General features: G+C 52.4%; 9 protein-coding genes across 9 annotated transcripts; 4 read left to right on the plus strand and 5 right to left on the minus strand.

Annotated features, from left to right (window-relative positions):
* Window positions 1-11: 11 nt before the first annotated feature.
* Window positions 12-2,018, minus strand: SETTUDRAFT_162743 (uncharacterized protein). Its single transcript, XM_008022969.1, has 3 exons — window positions 1,867-2,018; window positions 1,092-1,804; window positions 12-1,042 (listed from the first exon to the last, which is right to left on the minus strand). The coding sequence occupies exons 1-3, from the start codon at window positions 1,972-1,974 to the stop codon at window positions 397-399; spliced, it is 1,467 nt and encodes a 488-aa protein (XP_008021160.1). The 5' UTR covers window positions 1,975-2,018; the 3' UTR covers window positions 12-396.
* Window positions 2,019-2,308: 290 nt separating this feature from the next.
* Window positions 2,309-3,980, minus strand: SETTUDRAFT_85394 (uncharacterized protein; the record flags this gene model as incomplete). The annotated part of the gene is made up of 4 exons (XM_008022209.1): window positions 2,309-2,446; window positions 2,508-3,751; window positions 3,803-3,890; window positions 3,945-3,980. The coding sequence occupies 4 exons, from the start codon at window positions 3,978-3,980 to the stop codon at window positions 2,309-2,311; spliced, it is 1,506 nt and encodes a 501-aa protein (XP_008020400.1).
* A 670-nt stretch (window positions 3,981-4,650) lies between these two features.
* On the plus strand, window positions 4,651-5,538 carry SETTUDRAFT_134546 (uncharacterized protein; the record flags this gene model as incomplete). The annotated part of the gene is made up of 3 exons (XM_008022970.1): window positions 4,651-4,693; window positions 4,771-5,222; window positions 5,272-5,538. The coding sequence occupies exons 1-3, from the start codon at window positions 4,657-4,659 to the stop codon at window positions 5,536-5,538; spliced, it is 756 nt and encodes a 251-aa protein (XP_008021161.1). The 5' UTR covers window positions 4,651-4,656.
* A 77-nt stretch (window positions 5,539-5,615) lies between these two features.
* On the minus strand, window positions 5,616-8,621 carry SETTUDRAFT_85284 (uncharacterized protein; the record flags this gene model as incomplete). The annotated part of the gene is made up of 2 exons (XM_008022199.1): window positions 5,616-6,969; window positions 7,147-8,621. The coding sequence occupies 2 exons, from the start codon at window positions 8,619-8,621 to the stop codon at window positions 5,616-5,618; spliced, it is 2,829 nt and encodes a 942-aa protein (XP_008020390.1).
* A 159-nt stretch (window positions 8,622-8,780) lies between these two features.
* SETTUDRAFT_170921 (uncharacterized protein) lies at window positions 8,781-9,536 on the minus strand. The gene is made up of 2 exons (XM_008022971.1): window positions 9,371-9,536; window positions 8,781-9,325 (listed from the first exon to the last, which is right to left on the minus strand). The coding sequence occupies exons 1-2, from the start codon at window positions 9,389-9,391 to the stop codon at window positions 9,008-9,010; spliced, it is 339 nt and encodes a 112-aa protein (XP_008021162.1). The 5' UTR covers window positions 9,392-9,536; the 3' UTR covers window positions 8,781-9,007.
* A 681-nt stretch (window positions 9,537-10,217) lies between these two features.
* On the plus strand, window positions 10,218-11,997 carry SETTUDRAFT_85827 (uncharacterized protein; the record flags this gene model as incomplete). Its single annotated transcript, XM_008022236.1, has 4 exons — window positions 10,218-10,355; window positions 10,545-10,666; window positions 10,726-11,782; window positions 11,851-11,997. The coding sequence occupies 4 exons, from the start codon at window positions 10,218-10,220 to the stop codon at window positions 11,995-11,997; spliced, it is 1,464 nt and encodes a 487-aa protein (XP_008020427.1).
* Window positions 11,998-12,017: 20 nt separating this feature from the next.
* Window positions 12,018-13,233, minus strand: SETTUDRAFT_134552 (uncharacterized protein; the record flags this gene model as incomplete). Its single annotated transcript, XM_008022972.1, has 2 exons — window positions 12,018-12,995; window positions 13,061-13,233. The coding sequence occupies 2 exons, from the start codon at window positions 13,231-13,233 to the stop codon at window positions 12,080-12,082; spliced, it is 1,089 nt and encodes a 362-aa protein (XP_008021163.1). The 3' UTR covers window positions 12,018-12,079.
* Window positions 13,234-14,270: 1,037 nt separating this feature from the next.
* On the plus strand, window positions 14,271-14,957 carry SETTUDRAFT_162746 (uncharacterized protein). Its single transcript, XM_008022973.1, has one exon. It carries the CDS (start codon window positions 14,404-14,406, stop codon window positions 14,932-14,934), a length of 531 nt encoding a protein of 176 aa, XP_008021164.1. The 5' UTR covers window positions 14,271-14,403; the 3' UTR covers window positions 14,935-14,957.
* A 1,888-nt stretch (window positions 14,958-16,845) lies between these two features.
* On the plus strand, window positions 16,846-17,647 carry SETTUDRAFT_85189 (uncharacterized protein; the record flags this gene model as incomplete). Its single annotated transcript, XM_008022193.1, has 2 exons — window positions 16,846-17,157; window positions 17,207-17,647. The coding sequence occupies 2 exons, from the start codon at window positions 16,846-16,848 to the stop codon at window positions 17,645-17,647; spliced, it is 753 nt and encodes a 250-aa protein (XP_008020384.1).

A 17,647-nucleotide genomic window follows, 5' to 3' on the forward strand; every position in this document is an offset into this window, starting at 1 on the left:
AAATATCTCATTTGACCAGCACCTGCAGAAAACAGCGTAGACTATGTATGTGCGCACAACAACAACAACCCGAGTCCGAGATTCAAAGCCACGCGCCTGAAACGATAACGAGAGATGTAGCGATTTTGATAACGCCCGCTGTGGATATCCCACCAACATGATGCAAGACACGCGAAGAGAGAGAAGCGCATAGAGCAACGTAAAAATATATCCCCACAAGCAATCTGCCTTGACGGCTGTTTCATACTGAATCATGGTCCCATGTATCCTCGGAAGCGGCATTCTCCATGACAGTTCCGCGACGACAACGGACAGTACTCGTCATCAATTCTTAAAGATTCCGGTATTATCGTATTGCCAATCGTCTGTAGATACAGACTCTACAGAAGCGGCATCCTAAGCACCACTAGCCACGCCGCGTATGTTGATGCCGCTTCCGGAACGCTCAGCAGAGCCGCGAATGTTGATGCCTTCTTGGCTGTGTGCCCGTCCTTGCCCGCGGATATTCATATCGGTATCGCGCGATATGCGATCGGCCAGGCCGCGACGAGGCGGCGCTGGATCAGAGAATTCGGTGACGTCGGGGTCACGGTAGTCGTTCTTCAGCCGCCCGAATCCCTCTGACTCGTCGTCATCGCGCGTGATCCTATCCGCAAGAGAGCGCTTTTGTTGTGGAACTAGAGGCTGGCCATCCTTTGTCATGCGTGCGAGCAGCGACGCGCCGCTTCCTCGCTTTACATCAATGGCATTTGACCGGTGGTGATTGCCCATGGGCGAGGTGTCCACGAAGTAGGCGTCCTTTTGCCATCGACCTCCGCCTGTAGCTCCTCCACCAGTACGATCGTAATTGGCGCGGTCATGTACCCAGCGATCCGCGCTGGGCTCACGTCGACGTCGATTGGGGCTACGGCTTCGGCTTCGGTACCGGCTGCGCCCCGTGTGCGTCGTGTCCTCTGCGAATCCGAACCGGCCATCGCCTTCCTCGTCGGAAGCAGGAGAGGCACTGCGCCCTCGTAGGCGACCAAAGCGGGACTCGTTTGGACTAGATTCATCAGCTTGCAAATTGACATTGGGCATGTGCGCAAAAGTACCTTCTCGAGCCAGGCCTGTAAGAATCAATATCTTTGCCCTGGCCGTCGCTTCGGAACCTGCCAGTGGACTGGCGATCGCCTCTGCCCCTGCCCCGGTTGTCACGGTCATTGTGCATATCTCGTCCGTTCCTGCGTGGGCCCCTTCGGTCCACGCCTGAATCACCCATTGACTCGTCTCCGCTGTCTCTCCGCCTGCTGCGTTCGCGAGAGTCCATGTCCGTGTCTCCATAGTCCAAGTAGTCTTTCTTTGGCGGGGGCCTCCGTCGCGGCTCCCGCTGGCGGTTTCCTGCTACATCTGGATTGCGCTGGTAGTAGTTGCTTCTTGTCGCCGCGCCCCTTGGCTTCTGGTCTCCAGCGTTGGACTGGCGGACCGTAAGAAGGCTTTCTGGCTTCTTCGAGTATGGTTTTGCTTTGCGAGGCGCTTGCAGCGAAAGGTTGCTCGTGTTGCCGTTGTCGGGGTGCGTGAGGATGTTCAAGGCCAAGGCGGCATCTTCTTTGCTGTAGTATTCGAGATTGACCGAGTTGTCGTTGACCCAGCGCAGCTGCTTGACGCGCGGTTCTGACTGGCAATGCTCCATGGCCCAGTACAACGGGTCATTGGGGTCAAAGTCACTTACGCCTTGGAGGTTTACGGATTCGGGCCATGGCTCGTGGATCACAATGTCCTCTAGATACGCCGCGGGTATGCTTCCCTCGGCATCGCCCGTGTTCTTCTGTTGCCGTGGGTCAGTAGCTGCGCTGCGCTCAATCTTGTGCGCCGCTCTGTCAAGCTCACCTCAACAACGTGCTGCGGCTGTGGTTGCGCTACTGGCGCCGGCTCCACATTGGGCCCTACATCAATGTCGATATCGTAGGCGACATCTGTCATGTCCGTGTCGTCCATGGCGGCGGCGGTATACAGCGAGATTCTGATATTCCACAGGGATTGCGTGGGGGAGCGGTGTTGTTGTAAGCTGGCCGGCTGGAGACAGACAGCAGGCGCGCCGCGGTAAGCTCCCGAGAGGCGGGCACTAACGCGATCACGTGAAGCGTACGGTGTGTGTTGGGCTATAGGCCAGGATGCCAGTAATAAGCCTGGGCCAGCTTGATGATTTCACGCTACAGAAAGACAACCAAAAATACGGCCACTGTCTCACAAAGTCGACTGGGCTCAAACAGATTAAAGACTCTAGAGAAACATTTGCGGGTGTCGCACGATAAGTACCGTGCTTGCACGTCTAAGACTCTTCTTCTAGCGTAAAAGTGCCGGTCTTGGTGATGAGATACTCGTTTACTGCGACATCCTTCCCGGACTCCTTTCCGTAGCCGCTCTGTTTTATGCCGCCGAATGGAGACTCTGCAGCGGATGAGTTGCCCTAGCTTTGTTTTAGCACCCGTCACTGTTTGAAGTTGCAAGGTGGCCGACGTCCTACATACCGTATTGAGTCCAATCATACCCGCTTCGAGCTTCTCAAACAGTCTCCATGTCCGGTCAACGTTCTTTGTGAAGCAGTAAGATGCCAGGCCCATGCCCGTGTCATTGGCAGCCTTTACCGCCTCGTCTTCCGTGTCAAATTTGATGAACGTGCTGATGGGAGCAAATGCTTCTTCCTGGGCGAGATCCATGTCAGGTGTGACACCAGAGATGACCGTAGGCGCGAAGAAGTAACCGCCGTCCTTTTCGATCTTGTTGCCGCCCGTGTGTATCGTCGCCCCCTTCTTTTTCGCGTCTTCCACCAGAGCAAGTGCCTTTTCAACACCGCGCGGCGTCGTCACTGGGCCCATTGTTGTCTTCTCGTCGGCTCCATGGCCAACCACAATCTTTTGAGTCTCTTCATTCCAGCGCGCAAGGAACTTGTCAAAGATGCCGGACTGGACGTAGATACGGTTCGCCGTGATACACGCTTGGCCAGCGTGACGATATTTCAGAGCATAGATCTGACTCACTACTTGCTCGATACTTGCATCGTCAAAGATCAAGACAGGACAGTTTCCTCCCAGCTCCAGTGTGACTTTCTTTAGATTGTCTGCGCATATCTTCGCAACAAGCTTTCCCACGCGTGTTGAGCCCGTAAAAGTGACCTTGTTGACGAGCGGATGGCGACACAGCGCTTCACTCAGCTCGGGCGTCTTATCAAGGTCCGTAGTCAAGACATTGAGAGCTCCCTTGGGGAATCCGGCCTTTTGCGCAAGGTACGCCAACGTGAGGATGGTAATTGGTGTCTCTGGACTGGGCTTGACAACCATTGTACATCCCGCAGCTAATGCAGCACCCGCTTTTCTCAAGATCATTGCAATGGGAAAGTTCCATGGCACCAGCGCGACAGATACACCGATTGGCTGTTTAATGGTAAAGACACGTCGATTGGGAAGCGCAGGGGTAAACACGGTGCCTTGGATCCGTTCGGCCTCTCCAGCAAACCACCAGGTGAATCCGGTCGAATAGTCAATCTCTCCATAGGCCTCAGATTTTGGCTTTCCCGTCTCATATACAAGGATGGTCGCTATGTCTTCTCTGTTTTCTTTGATCAGAGCATCCCATTTGTACAGCATTTGCGCCCTCTGTCGCGGGCTGAGTTTCTTGTAAGTCTGAAAAGCCTCGTGGGAGCTTTTGACGGCATCGTCGACATCGGATGCGTCATTCGTCGGACACTCTATCCATGGTTTTCCAGTTCCAGGATCTTTTTGCTTCTCGTTAGAGCTGATGTCAAGGAATGGATTGGATGGCTTACCGACGACCTCGAATGTTTTACCTGATTTGGCTCGCACCCACTCGCCGTTCACAAACGAGAGATTGTGAAGGAGATCTGGGTTGTTCAGCTTATCCAAGTTAGTTGATACATTTCACGCTCGGGCTGCACTTTTGCCACCAACCTTGAAGGGCAGCTGATATTTGCTTTGGGAACCCATTTTGTAGTTGATTTCTGGGATTGTTCGAGCACACTGTTCGCCTCCGGACTATTTGGATCAAATACTGGTTCTCAGAGCCGAAGCTTTCCACTCTGCAAGCTCCAAAGAAAATCTTTCGACAACTGCCAAGTGTAGGTGATCAAAGTAAGAGAGCGGCTGGATGAGACTGCATTTATCGACCGGCCCGGTCGTCAGCCAGTCCACGTACTTACCCCACCCTTGACCGATGGAAGCCATCTGACCACAATCGAACCGCTAAGCCAGGCGGTGCGGGTATCACAGGAAATGGTATCCGGTACCGGGTGTGGATTACAGCAAAGAAACGAGGATGCCAACAACAAGATGCTCGGCGATATCGGACTGCTATTGGCTCGAGCCTCGGTGGTCCTCGAGCAATACGCCTTGTGGAAGCGGGGCATGACCCTTACCCCTCACTGCAGGAGCACCACTTTACTCTGATGCACCGCGCACTCATGCTATCTCATTGGAGATGGCGACAATAGCGTCTAAAGAACTGATACCAAGAAGTGTCTTTCCCGTCCCTTGAACACACCATTGTGCCCGTGCCACGAGCATCCAACACCACCTGTATTCACCGGCACCGAGTCCGACACCCTACCCACTCCTCTTTCATACCATCTCCTAGCAAGGACTTGAATCAAGTAACAAGCACACAATGGGCAGACTAGACGGAAAGGTCGCTCTCGTGACCGGTAAGCAAGCACCCGTTCACCGCGTACCGCCAAACCCCCCTGCCCTGCCGCTTTCTGCTAACAAACACCCCGTACAGGCGGCGGCTCAGGTTTCGGCGCCGGGATATCCAAGGGCATGGCGGCTGAAGGCGCCAAGGTGCTTGTCTGCGACATCAATTCCGCCAGTGGCTCGGCAACGTGCTCTTCCAACCCGTCGGCACTGGCCTTTCACCAAATGGACGTGACAAAGTCTGCCGACTGGAAAGCCGGAATAGCAGCGTGCATTGAGAAGTTTGGGCGCTGCGATATCCTCGTGAATAATGCGGGCTGGTCGTATGCTAACAAGCCCACGTCGACGGTCACCGAGGACGAGTTTGAAAAGGTCTTCGATGTCAATGTCAAGAGCGTGTATCTGGGCTGCAATGCTTGGGTCGGCCAGGCGATTGAGCGTGGCGAAGGCGGCGTGGTAATCAACATTGCGAGTGTGGGGGCCACAAGACCAAGACCGGGACTTGTGTGGTATAATGCGAGCAAAGGTGCTGTTTGGAATGTACGTCTTCCTGTATCTTGCTCTGTATATCTTTACTCACGTGTACCAGGCAACAAAAGGACTCGCCGCAGAATACGGCCCGCATCAGATTCGCGTCGTGTCTATTTGTCCCTTGGTCACTGCGACGGGTCTCTTCTCTGCCTTTACAGGTACGGAGGATACGCCCGAGAACAGGGCGAAGCTTACGTCCAATGTACCCATGGGCCGCATAGGTGAGGTGGACGACGTAGTGAATGCGTGCATCTTCATGGCGAGTAAAGAGGCAGGCTTCATCACGGGAGTCAACCTTGAAGTGGATGGTGGACGATGTATCTAATTTGGCGATTTACTTACAAGCCGTAGCGGAGACCCGCAAGCTTAGAATGGAAAACTGGCCACGCACCTCGAGATACTTTATTCGTATATATCCATGTCCGAAGACTCGTCTTCCATGGCCTCTTCCTGCTCCAACATCTCCTCAATCTCCCTGCGTCTCCTCTCCCGGTCACTGTCCACAGCAGCCTTCCCGTCAATAAGCATATCATGCAGCACCGCGCCGCGCCTCTCCTCCCGACTCAGGCTAATCTCCCTATCCAGCTCTACCGCCCAACCCTCCCACACAGCCCCCCGCTCACTCGCCGTCATGCGACCCCTACTGACTCGCCACCGCTTTGTAAGTTCCCTCTCTCTGGCCGCGGGGTTGCTACAAACCATAAAGCCATACGCCTGCTCCATCTTCTTGTACGCAGCCTGATGCGGCGTTCCCGTCGTGTAATTCGGCATCCTAGGTCCCGGCGCGGGATAAGATTCCAGCACCGTGTATTTCCCTTTTCTCACTCTCTCAGTGGCATTCGGCCACACGCCTACAGGCAGGAATATGGCTTTGCTAAGGGTGATTTTGCCGCTACCAGGTTGTGTGTGGCCTAGGAGGAAAGCATCGGTTTCAGCGTTGCCCTTGTTGCCTAGTTTTGCGCCGCCGGGACCGATGGTGTTTGGGGGAACGACCACCCCGGGGAAGTAGATCTGTACGGGGATGCTTGCGTGGCTGATGCCAAAGGGGGATGTGGCTAGCAGTGAGGGCGCAAGAGAGGAGAAGGGGGAGGGTGGCGGAATGAAGGTTAGTGGACTCGGGGCAATGCGCTGCATACCAGGTCGAAAGGTCGTTAAAGAGGCTGCAGACGGTGGATATAGGTGTGGAGGCTGCTGCTGCCCACTTGGCATGAAGTTTTGGTTGGCACCGTTGGATCCAGGCGCTCCCGCACGCGATAGGGAAAATGGCGGCTGTTGCTGTCCTTGAACAGGTGCATGGTTGCCCTGCGCTTGCTGGATCGCTATAAGCCCTTGTGTGACTCCAGATAGCGGGGCTGGATTTGATAAACCTAGAACAGGATGAGATATACCCTGAGTCTGACGGTTTACATTTTGCATATGGTTGTGAGGTTGTTGGGCAAAAGGGTAAAGGGATTGAGTAGGTACAACCTGGCTAGTCCCATGTCCAGACGTGATGGATGGGATACCGTGGAAGTTGCCTGCGATATTCAAGCCCCCGGTTTGGGTTCCATGGCTCAAGACGGGATATGAGTAAGGAGACGGATGCGAGGGTCCAGCCGATGGTTGTGCAATGAAAGGAGCATGCCCTCCAAAGTTTCCAGGCAATTGATTCTGAGATCCCCCATTAGGAGCTTGTGGTGGAGGAACAGTGATGGATGGAGCGGAGTATGGAAATGGAACAGACAATGAAGCCACCTGATGTTGTGCAGGAGTCATACTAGGCATAGTCGATGAAGGCGAGGGGCCAAAATGAACGGGCATTGGTTGTTGCGGATTGGACATTCCCATGCTTTGAGCGTATGCTGGGTTTGTTTGGCCAGGAGAAGCAAGGCGCGGCAACGGTGGTAAGTCCGGCGGAGGAAGACTGAGGAGCGATAGGAGTGAGCTGGAGGACATTCGCATTCGGTCACTCGCGCTATTTTCATTCTCCGAATCATCAGTACCCGGTCCTTCCTCATCGCTGATAATGGTATGGCGCGGTGTTGGTGTCACGGGGCTGTCCTTCAATGACTCCAAAACAGTCTCTCTATCCCGGGCGCCTTGAAAAAGCTTACTTTTCATCTTGCCGACCAGGGGTGTAGGAACAATGTTGATCTTGTCCTTGCCCTCAAGTCTATGTTGCTGAATCTTGCGCTGCATATGCTCAGCTATATCCGGAAGAGGTGTATATGAAGGCGTAGGTGGAATCAATGGGGCTCCAGACGACTCTTCAGGTGCAGCACTGTGGTCAGCAGTCTGAGCCTCGACGGCTAGCTGGTGGCTAATGGCAATCTCCATTTGCTTCTTAATCTGCTTTTCCTTTTCTAGAAAAACCTGCTGCGCTATATGGGCGTCTTGCTCGTAATTCTTGAGACCGTCTCCATCAACAGGAGGAGTGTCTCTTACGCTCTGCTTTTGGCATCGGTTGTAGTCTCTCATGTGTTGCGGGGTAATTCCAACTTCCATGAGCATATAGAAGGCGCGTTGACGTGATTTGAAGCAAGCAGCATGGTACTTTGCACGCTTTTTGGGATCTCGAGGAATGTTGATCAGAGGTGGGAGAGGTTCGTTGAGCTTCGGCGGCTGTATACCAAAGTGCACTTCGCGGTACTGTAGACGCTCACTTTCTTCTGCCTTGCGCTCCAATTCGGCCAGATCTGGTTTCTGTCGCATCTTCTTGGTAGGCGAGTTTTGCGCAAGTTCCTGTGCGTTGCTATGCTCTGGTGTCCTACTACCCGTTTCGCTCTTCGTTACATCGTCACCGTCGTCATTTGCCTCGTTCACCCTCTTTTTAACATCTTCTGAAACCACGAGTGGATGATACTCAAAGTCCCACAGACTTGGAATCTCGCCGCGCAATGCCGCTTTGAGTGCCTTTCCGTCTCCCTCGTAGAAGTCGATCCACCTGTACAGAAACTCGATAAAGTTTGGCACCACTGCACTGTCCACCTGCACTATGTCGACCAGAATTCGCAACATATCTTCCTCGCGGATTAACTCTGGGTCTATGACTCGGGCTTGGGCCGTGATTGGAGCTCCGTTACGTCGCAGTCGCTGCGCAGGGGGGAGATTTGGTCGCACTGTGTCGAGACGCGGCTTCTTGGGCGAGTGCGGAACCACAAGAGACTGGCGAGTTGCTGTTTCATCCACCTCCCACTGCACGCACCAAGTCCATAGCTCTTTGCCCGTTTCGAATGCCTTGCGGTCTGTAAAGTCCTGGAGAAGCGCTAGGAAGATCTCGTGACTCGTGTCCATGCGGTAGATAATAAGATGTTGCCTGTATTGTTCGTACGGTACGAGCATGGGTAGCGGTTCAACATTTCCCATGACATCCTGCAACTCCAGGTAGCGGTCATCGAACAGGTCGAATACTTTGCCATGCGAGGCCATGGTGCTGTGCAGTTAGGTTATTCTTGTTGCAATACGCTAGATTGTAGGTGTCGGCACGGCGATGTGGCGAGCGAGAGACGTCGGCTAGGCAGAAGCGCGGGTTTGCCCTGCAAACGCAGAGGAACAGTGTCAGGTATAGCGGGGAAAGGTGAGCGCAGCATTGAGAAGTGATATTGGAGCGACAAAGAAATCGTATGCACAGCCTACCCTCATGCGGTGGTGAATAAGATGCTCTGGTCTTTCACCTAATAAGTCTATACTTGCTCATCATCACAAAGTCACCGCCGTATTTGTACACTTGCACTCGGGATATCGCCGCCGCACGCCTCGATTGAGTATGCGCCCAGTCTACCCTCGGCTGCCCATTTACTCATTTACTCGGCCCTTCATTTGGTGCTCTCCCGGATTCTCTGCAGAATGACGCTCGCTCTATCCTCGGCGTTCTCGCGCACCCTCCTCCAGTCTGTGCTATACACCTTCTTGACTCCTTCCTCGAGACTCCGGTTCCAGCGATCCTTTGCCATCTCGGCCAGTCCTACAGGCGCTTCCCGGCTTGTTGGCTCCGGCTCCGGCTTCTTGGGCTCGTAGAAGTCGGCGAGGACCTGGCGTTGTTGCCGTAGCAGGGCGGCTTGTGTGGCGCGGTTTTGCGTGTGCAGCGATATTGTGAGATAGAGGACCGCAGAGGTGAGGGTGACGCCTCCAAGCTGCATTGGTCAGCCGAGAATATGCCGTAGGAGTAGCGCACGTACGAAGCCGGTGGTGAAGCCCATGGCTAAGCTGATGCAATTGATTCGCGGGCGCAAGATGCAGGGAGTCTCTAATTCGAATGCGCTGGATGCCAATGCCTGTGCAGCTCCGGGCTATGGGTTCTTCGCAGGATGCTCTTCAGAATCAATGGATGTCCCTATATGCGGCAATTGGGGGCGGTGTTGGCCCTGGGGGAAGGAGAGTTGCCTCGGGGGGTGAATGTGCGAGTGTGAGGTCACCGCAGAGAGACGGGCAGACGTGCCGCGCATTGTTCACTGCCGAAAGCGGCAACTCGGAAAATCCGTTGATCACTGCTAGCGTCCACCACCAGATGCAACACCGAGATACGCAACACCAACCTGCCGCCATCTTTGCTCCTTTCTCGGCCTGCAGAACCAGCACAAAGTCGAGATGCGCCATCGCATACAAATTGCATTTCGCCCTTTTCAGCGCACAGCATGATGCCATGCACAAAGTCAGGCCCCCCAGTTTGCAATGGCACAGGTGCAAGGCTTAACCAGAGTGCCACCAATCGTCTTGTACACTGCTAAAGTCGGCCCCCGCCATGACTGCTGGCGAAACTGGTGTGGAGAACTGTAGGATCTCTGCCAAGGGAAAATACTCGCAAGTATGCAGCTTTGCCTGCCGTCCTTCCCTAAGCATGCATTTCACATGCAACTAGTCGCTCATATGGCTATCGTCGGGGTCCGTTGCACAGAAGCCTGCACCGAGATTGCATTTTCCAAGTCCGATCGGCCTGTTTGAAAGCCGCCATGTACTCACAATATAACCGTCTCAGCCCGCTGTGCAACACGTTGGATTCAACAAAGACACAGCCTACGCCTTACAATGGCGTTGATCCATCTCCTGCCCGTCGCCACCTTGACCAATCTCTTCCTATTCTTCGCCGTCTATTGGGCCATTTGGATCATTTACTCTCGTACCCTCCACCCCCTTGCACGTGTGCCTGGCCCGCTATGGCCTGCAGTCTCTCGAACATGGCAAAGGCAATCCTCCCCGTGTTTCAACGTTATCAAGCAGATGCTAATACACGCCCAGTAAGCGCTCTGGTTGGCCTCTAATGAAGAGTCCAACTTTGTGCATAACCTGGCTCAGCTAATTTCCTGCTTGAATACAGTGTATCACACGTACCGATGCGATATGGAACTTGCCCAGGCCGTACTCCACAAAAAATACGGTCCACTTGTACGCATTTCCCCAACCGAAGTCGTGTCCTGTGACCCAGCCGCCATTCCCCTCGTCTATCCCACCCAAAACGCTCTGCCAAAAAGCGAATGGTATGCCATTACAGTCCCTGTTTCTGCGATAGTTTGTTGACAAGATGCGTCCCTTCTAGGTATATTCCGTTTCGTCCCCTCGGTCTCAGCGAGCATGCAGACCTCTTTACCGAAACAGATGAGCAGAAACACAACAAGCACCGCAGAATCGTCCAGCCAGCCTATCAAATGGGCAATGTCTTGAAGAACGAAGCTGCAATTGACCAGGCCACAACGCTCTTGGTCGAAAGACTAAGAGAGCTTATTGCAAAGAAGGAAGATGTCAATTTAGGGCACTGGATCGAACTCTACGCCTATGATGTAATCGGCTCCGTTCTCTTTGGCCGTGCCTATGGCTTTCTGGAGAGCGGCACCAATGTGGGCTCATTTATTGGGTCTGTTGACAGTGCCGTCCCGGTTCTCCAACTCATCGCTGTCACGCCGAGCTACATGCGCGGTATCATTATGCTCATAGCCATGTGCATCCCAGGAATGCTGAAACGACTACAAGCTATTCAAGCCACGACTGAAGAAGCCAAGCGACAAACAGAACTTCGAATGCAACGCTCGGCTGAGGAAAACGGCAACCACCACGACATCATGTCCCAGCTCTTACGTATCGTTCAGGACAAGGGCTTCAAAGAAAACTTCACACACCGGGAGGTCACGCTCGACGCCTGGGTCGGGATAATGGCCGGTTCAGACTCCACAGCCGCCAACATGCGCGCAGTCCTCTATTATCTCATGAAGAACCCCCGCTGCATGTCGGCTGCCGTTCAAGAAATCACACAACAAGAACATCTCCTGAGCAAGCCAATCACATATACAGAATCGACAAATCACTTGCCGTACATGAGTGCCTGTATTAAGGAAGCACAGCGCCTCTACTCAAGTATCGGCATCAGCATGCCTCGCGTTGCGCCTGCTCCAGGCATCGTGCTCTCCAACCACTACATCCCCCAAGGCTACGTTGTCGGCGTCAACCCGCACAACGCACACGTCGATACAAAGCTCTTTGGAGACGATGCAAAGGAATTCCGGCCCGAGCGTTGGCTCGAGAGTCAAGCAAGAAGCTTTGAGATGGAAAAGGGCATGGCGTTTTGGGGTGCGGGCACCAGGACTTGTATTGGGAAGAATGTAAGATGCTTCTGAATCACATGTGTGGTAGTCGCGAATCCTTACTAACGTTTGTGTCAAAATTCCAGGTTGCACTAGCAGAAATTCACAAGCTTCTCCCAGAGCTCCTTCGCCAATTCGACATGCGTATGGCCCATGATGAACCATGGAAGACGCGGAATGCTGGCTTCATAAAGCAGAGTAATGTTATAGTGAAGCTAAAGGAGCGGATTTGAGTATGGAATCTTGTTGCTTGGGCTTGAGTAGTTTTCAATTCGATCATTTACAAGCATGCATAAAGTGTAGCAACGTGAATTATTATGTGCCGCCCATGACATCCACAGATCTGGTAGGTTTATCCGCGGCTCCGCTGCTGCTACCCGCACCGCTGTTCTGCTCCAGGGGCGGAGTGTCACCAAAACAATGCTTCATGAAGGCATCAGGATACCTTCCACCACCGATCTCCGCCTCTTCAGACGCCTTACGGATAGTCTGTTCCTCGTCTTTGCTTAGCTGTACTTTCAAGCTGCCAATATTTTCCGCCAGACGCTCCTGCCTCGTCGTACCGGGGATAGGGAACACATCGTCGCCCTGCGCCATGAGCCACGCGAGCGTCAGCTGCCCGGAGGTAACACCCTTTGCCTTTGCCATATCGGCGATTTTCTCCACAAGCCTGAGGTTCTTTGGGAAATTCTCCTTGCTAAAGCGGGGCGCATAGCGCCTGGAATCGCCCTCTTCAAAGTCGTCTGGGCTCTTGTACGCGCCCGTCAACATGCCGCGGCTCAGCGGCGAGTACGCCACGACTGCGACGCCCAGCTCGCGGCATGTCTTGAGCAGTTCGGTCTGCTTGCTCTCGATTTCAAGTGCAAAGGGCGAATACTCGACTTGCACCGCGGTAATCGGGTGCACCTTGTACGCTCTCCGCAGCGTGTCTGAGCTGACTTCGGAGAGTCCGAGGTACTTGACTTTACCCAAGTTGACCAGGTCGGCCATGGCTTGCACGGTGAGTTCGATTGGAGTTTTTCCGTCTACGCGGTGGCAGTAGTAAAGATCGACATGGTCGATACCCAGGCGCTTGAGCGAGCTTTCAAAAGCCTGCTTGACGTATTCAGGGGACGTATCGATTTCAGCGCCGTAATTCTTGATGGCGAACTTGGTGGCGAGGAAGATGTCGTTGCGCTTGGAGGGGTTGGCTTGGAACCATTTTCCCAGCAAGTCCTCGCTGTCGCCGTACCTAGAGGCCGGGTTACTTAGCATGATTGGTGGAATATCGACAAGGGTGTTGATGGTCAAACATACATGTCGGCAGTGTCCCAAAACCGCTCGCCCTGCTCATGAGCATAGTCGAGCAAAGCTAGACGCTCGGAGTCAGGCTTGGCAGGTCCGTAGGAGATGGAGAGACCCATGAGACCGAGTCCCAGGCGGTTGACTTGGGGGCCGTTGCGACCGAGTGGTGCGGTAGGAAGAGACATGGCAGGTTGTCTGAGGGTTTGCTTGGCAGAGTTGACGTTGAGTGTTGTTGAAGTCTGCTAGTGAATCCAGGTTATTCTGCAGTGTAACACACCAGGTATTTATCTCTTGATGGGACAGCTTTTTCGGTGGTATGATGATTTAGTCTGCTCTTTCTTCCACTGAATCGTAGTGGGACATCCGGACAAAACCGTACGGCTAAATTTTTGCAAAAAGGGGTATTCCTTGTGTGCAAAATCGGAGAAAAGTTAGAGGCGGTTCTGCTAAGGGTGCCTCGACGGATTTAATTCATCTCCCTGCCATGACGCTGGTGTTGCACTTCTTAAGTCCGTTGCCCCGTAACCCCGCTCATAATGAAATCACAGCTGCATAGAGAGTTTTGCAGTACCGTAGTGGATATGCGACAGAGGCTATTGCTGGGATAGCATCGCCTGATTACTCATCAGCCTATCGAGGGGCATTCTGTCGTCTTGCCCTGCTAAGTTTTGCAGCATTATGAATCATTTGCATCGGCTAGAGACTGAATAGAGCGGAGATAGGACTATGTGAGACTGGCTATTATAAGCTCTGAAGAAAGATAAAAGTTTGCAGTTCCCAAGGTAATATTAAGAGTATTTCAACTGTACTACGATGAATTGGTGCGGGTTCAGACAAGTCGCGGTGTACGGTTAGTTTGGGGTTGAGCCTGGGGCTGACGGCCTCTCTTCGGGCGAGCTCGACAAGCGAGTCATCGTCCTCCAGACGTCACCACATCAAACGTACCGCCAGAAGGCGACAATCCGCATTTGTAATGTTGCGCCACATTACAGAGATACCCAGCGTCCATATCGCGCATGTCTTTGCTCATTCACTAACCATTCGTCTCAACCAACACATCACAGCGCATCATGGCTGCCGAAATTCGCGACTTGGAGCCCCTCAATATCCGGCCTGTTCAACACCAAGTACTAGACCCCCTACAAGCCGATCCGTTTGCCTTCGACCACCACGATGATAAGATACATATCCTGCTCTGTGCTTCTGGATCGGTAGCAACTATCAAGATACCAAACATAGTCCAGGCGCTTGCGAAGCATGCCCATGTGCGCATACGCCTAATATTCACGGCTGCAGCCACAAACTTCCTGCAGGGTCAAAGCGGAGAGCAGCCCTCCTTGGAAGAAATAGAAAGGATGCCGAATGTAGATGGCATTTACTTTGACGAGGATGAATGGAGAGAACCATGGGTGCGAGGCAACAAGATTCTACACATTGAACTCCGGCGCTGGGCAGACATGATGGTTATCGCTCCCTTGAGTGCAAATGAACTTGCCAAAATCACACAAGGCTGGTCTGACAACCTACTTCTCTCTGTGGTTCGTGCCTGGGATACGACTGGCTTAATCGACCCTCTAAGAAATATACCAGGCGTGCAGTGGCCGCAAGAGGAGGAAGGCGTGCAGAAGAAAAGGATACTAGTCGCACCAAGCATGAACACTGCTATGTGGTACCAGCCTATTACGAAAAAACAGGTGCATACCTTAGAAGAGGAGTGGGGTGTCAAAAACGGAGGCTGGTTTGAAGTGCTGCAGCCTATGGAGAAAGAGCTAGCTTGTGGCGATATTGGAGGTGGTGCGATGAAAGACTGGCGAGAGATTGTAGGCGTGATTGAGGAAAGGCTAGGCCTTGGTTCCGCATCTTCTAAAACACAACACCAAGGATAGACTATCCTATTGCCTTAAGAACCATCTATCACCCTACTTGCAGCCTTAAGTCACATACGCACTGCATTTGCCTCTATGCTTACTAACTAACACCTATGTAGTTTAGAGGCTAAAAAAAATTCCGGCAACAATAGCTGAATAGTTCAAATGCTGCTACCTGCGCAAAAAAAACAAAGACGAGAACAGGACTGTGATAAGCGCCCCTCCACGCGCCTACGGTGACGGCCTCCTTAGTGAACAGACAATTGGTATACGGGCCCGGTGAATCTGGGTGTCTGTGCCGTCTCCCTCCTACTCGTTTGTAGTTTTTTTCTCTTATTTTTAGAGAAAGGAGCTCGAATACACAGGACGCTATAGAAGCGACCGAGTATCGAACCGGGATTTCAGTCCTAGTCAAGAGCTGAGCGTTCCACGGCTCAGCACCGCCTAGGCCAATCCCCCTGGGTGGTTTGATGGAAATATCACGAAGATTTGAGCCTATATACGCTATATTTGCGGTATCTATAGTATGGGAGATAAGAGAGTGTCGGTGTTGTTTTGGTGTTGAGGTTGTGGGCGTTTGCTGTTGTGGTGAGCGCGGAGGGCCTCACGAGCTGCCTTCACCTCGGTGAAAGGACTGGAATATACATGGAAAAGACACTTTTCATCGACTCAAGGCTAACTAAGCCCTCACCTTTGCGTATTCTCACTCCGCAAAGCACTTGTCTATTATGCCTGTATCCAACAGCGGCATCGATGGCTATTGCTGATGCTGGCGATACAGCGTCAAAGAAGCTTTCACTCGAAATCATGGAGACCTGTTATTTGTTTGACGGGTTTGGGTTTGTATCTTTTCGTGTCACTTTTTCAGCTTATTGAGCGCAGTTCGAGCACCATAGTAGAAAGTTAGGAGTCACATTTGAAGTATTTTGCGAAGTCTGTCAGACAGGGGCACGAAGATCAAAGGCAAAGTCACATACTTGAGCACGCTTTAGGTGCTTGTAGATGATGAGCGTCACTCAAGTAATCGTAGGGCATCTATGTATAGGAGGTGTAGTCGCTTTGTAACACAAAATGACAGACGCCAGCCTAAGAGAAGTGTAGAACAACAATCAAAGGAGTCAATGCAGCACTCGGTCGCGCAAAACCAACCCAGAATAATTTGGTATTACCAGCAGCCGCTACAGTGCAACGATAGAGGACGTCGTGACCAAGGCGCCTATGCGCAGTCAGTAAAGGCTTCGCTAGTGCACCCATGCTACTGGGTTACAGCCTTGCGGCGAGCATTTCAGCTGGTCTCCATATGATGCTCATTGATTGGTACAGCTATGCCGGTGCAGTTGCAACACATACTTATCATGGGGTTGAAACTTTGGATAGTGGCTGCGCCATGGCGCAGCCTAGAACCAACCTAAAGCACCCGAGACTCAGCCTCACATGCAACCGCCAATGACTCTGCATCTCCGCGGTGCGGTAAGGGCTTTCGCAAACAAGAACATATTATTTCAGAAGTTGTCATGTTCGCAGGCACGCTGCTATGTTTCAACATGTTGCTCTTCGATAGTGATTTTTAACTTGTTTAAATGGCGACATGAATCAGCGGGAGTGGCGATACGTGATTGAAACCATTCAAGCGTCCTGACGGCTCGACGAAAGAGAAGGCTGCATGGTGGCGCTCTTGTTCTGGGGTCCAGCCTTGGAAATTAACTTTGCTACAAGCTCTAGGGATACAGGACCTCGAGTATCTGCAGCAGCAGGTCTTGCGCGTGGATCGGTTCCATTGGCCCGAATATATAATCGCTTCTTGTCCATGTCGCCCATGACTCTTTCTTATTTTCAGCTTTTGCACAGCCTATTCCTTTCTCCCAGTTAATGCAGTTTTCTGTGTTTCTGAGTACGTTTCTGGGAAAAGAGTCCTCTGAAATGGCATTGATGCATCAGGCCTGGAAGGAGGTCCGACACGATCTTCGAAACGCACGATGGAATGGGGTTCTTCTAGGGAAAATCCTGATTCCACTTCTAGTTGTGCTCTGGGTGATTGGGCTAATAGCAATACCGATTGTGTTTTTGTACTTCTTCCAGAACATACAGGGAACGCAGCAGGTGTGCACTCCAGGCGGTCAATTCAACCTGAACCCAGAAGATTGGAGTTATTGGAGTCGAACAGGCTTCTTCCAGATTACGCTCTCTTTTGGTGACATGTCATTTGACAAAGCTAAGCTTATCGATGTTATTTGGGATATGGTGAGTGGCACAACGCTTTATAACATATCCACTCGCTGATTCGGGGCAGGTGGTGGGTCGAGGCGGTCAAGTGTTAATTGCCTTGTGCAGTTGGCATGTATTCGGTCTATACGTGACTACGTCAATGGAGACAGCCCCAATAACGTATCATTCGTACCGAGCTGTGTTTCTAGAGACCAGTCCGTCTTTCTGGTCAACTCTGTTTTTAGCCCGGGATTTCATCTGGCTCAAAAGTCTTCACTCCAAGATGGCCATGTTCTTCATGATTTTCACCATGGTTTTTACGCTTTGTTTCCCTACATTTGCAAGCGCAATGACGGGATATACGAGCATCGTCCAAGCATACGTTCTAGATCGTCAAAATGCAAACTGGATCCGCTTCGACACGTTTGCTCAGGTGATTTACGTTGTCGACGATGGCAACAGAATCGGGCAGACCGAGCCCTACTATGTTGTTGATAAGGTTTCGTGGGATAGTGTGCGTGTATAA

Source organism: Exserohilum turcica (assembly GCF_000359705.1).
Source record: "Exserohilum turcica Et28A unplaced genomic scaffold SETTUscaffold_1, whole genome shotgun sequence".
NCBI lineage: Eukaryota > Fungi > Ascomycota > Dothideomycetes > Pleosporales > Pleosporaceae > Exserohilum > Exserohilum turcicum.

Excerpts from the sequence above, each read along its gene's own strand:
- SETTUDRAFT_162743 (XM_008022969.1), bottom strand. The coding sequence starts at position 1,974 with ATGGACGACACGGACATGACAGATGTCGCCTACGATATCGACATTGAT. Across the intron at positions 1,805-1,866 it reads AGCCGCAGCACGTTGTTGAG|AAGAACACGGGCGATGCCGA; the intron begins GTGAGCTTGACA and ends CCACGGCAACAG. Across the intron at positions 1,043-1,091 it reads TACAGGCCTGGCTCGAGAAG|TCCAAACGAGTCCCGCTTTG; the intron begins GTACTTTTGCGC and ends TGATGAATCTAG.
- SETTUDRAFT_170921 (XM_008022971.1), bottom strand. The coding sequence starts at position 9,391 with ATGGGCTTCACCACCGGCTTC. Across the intron at positions 9,326-9,370 it reads TGGGCTTCACCACCGGCTTC|CTTGGAGGCGTCACCCTCAC; the intron begins GTACGTGCGCTA and ends TGACCAATGCAG.
- SETTUDRAFT_162746 (XM_008022973.1), top strand. The coding sequence starts at position 14,404 with ATGCCGAATGTAGATGGCATTTACTTTGACGAGGATGAATGGAGAGAA.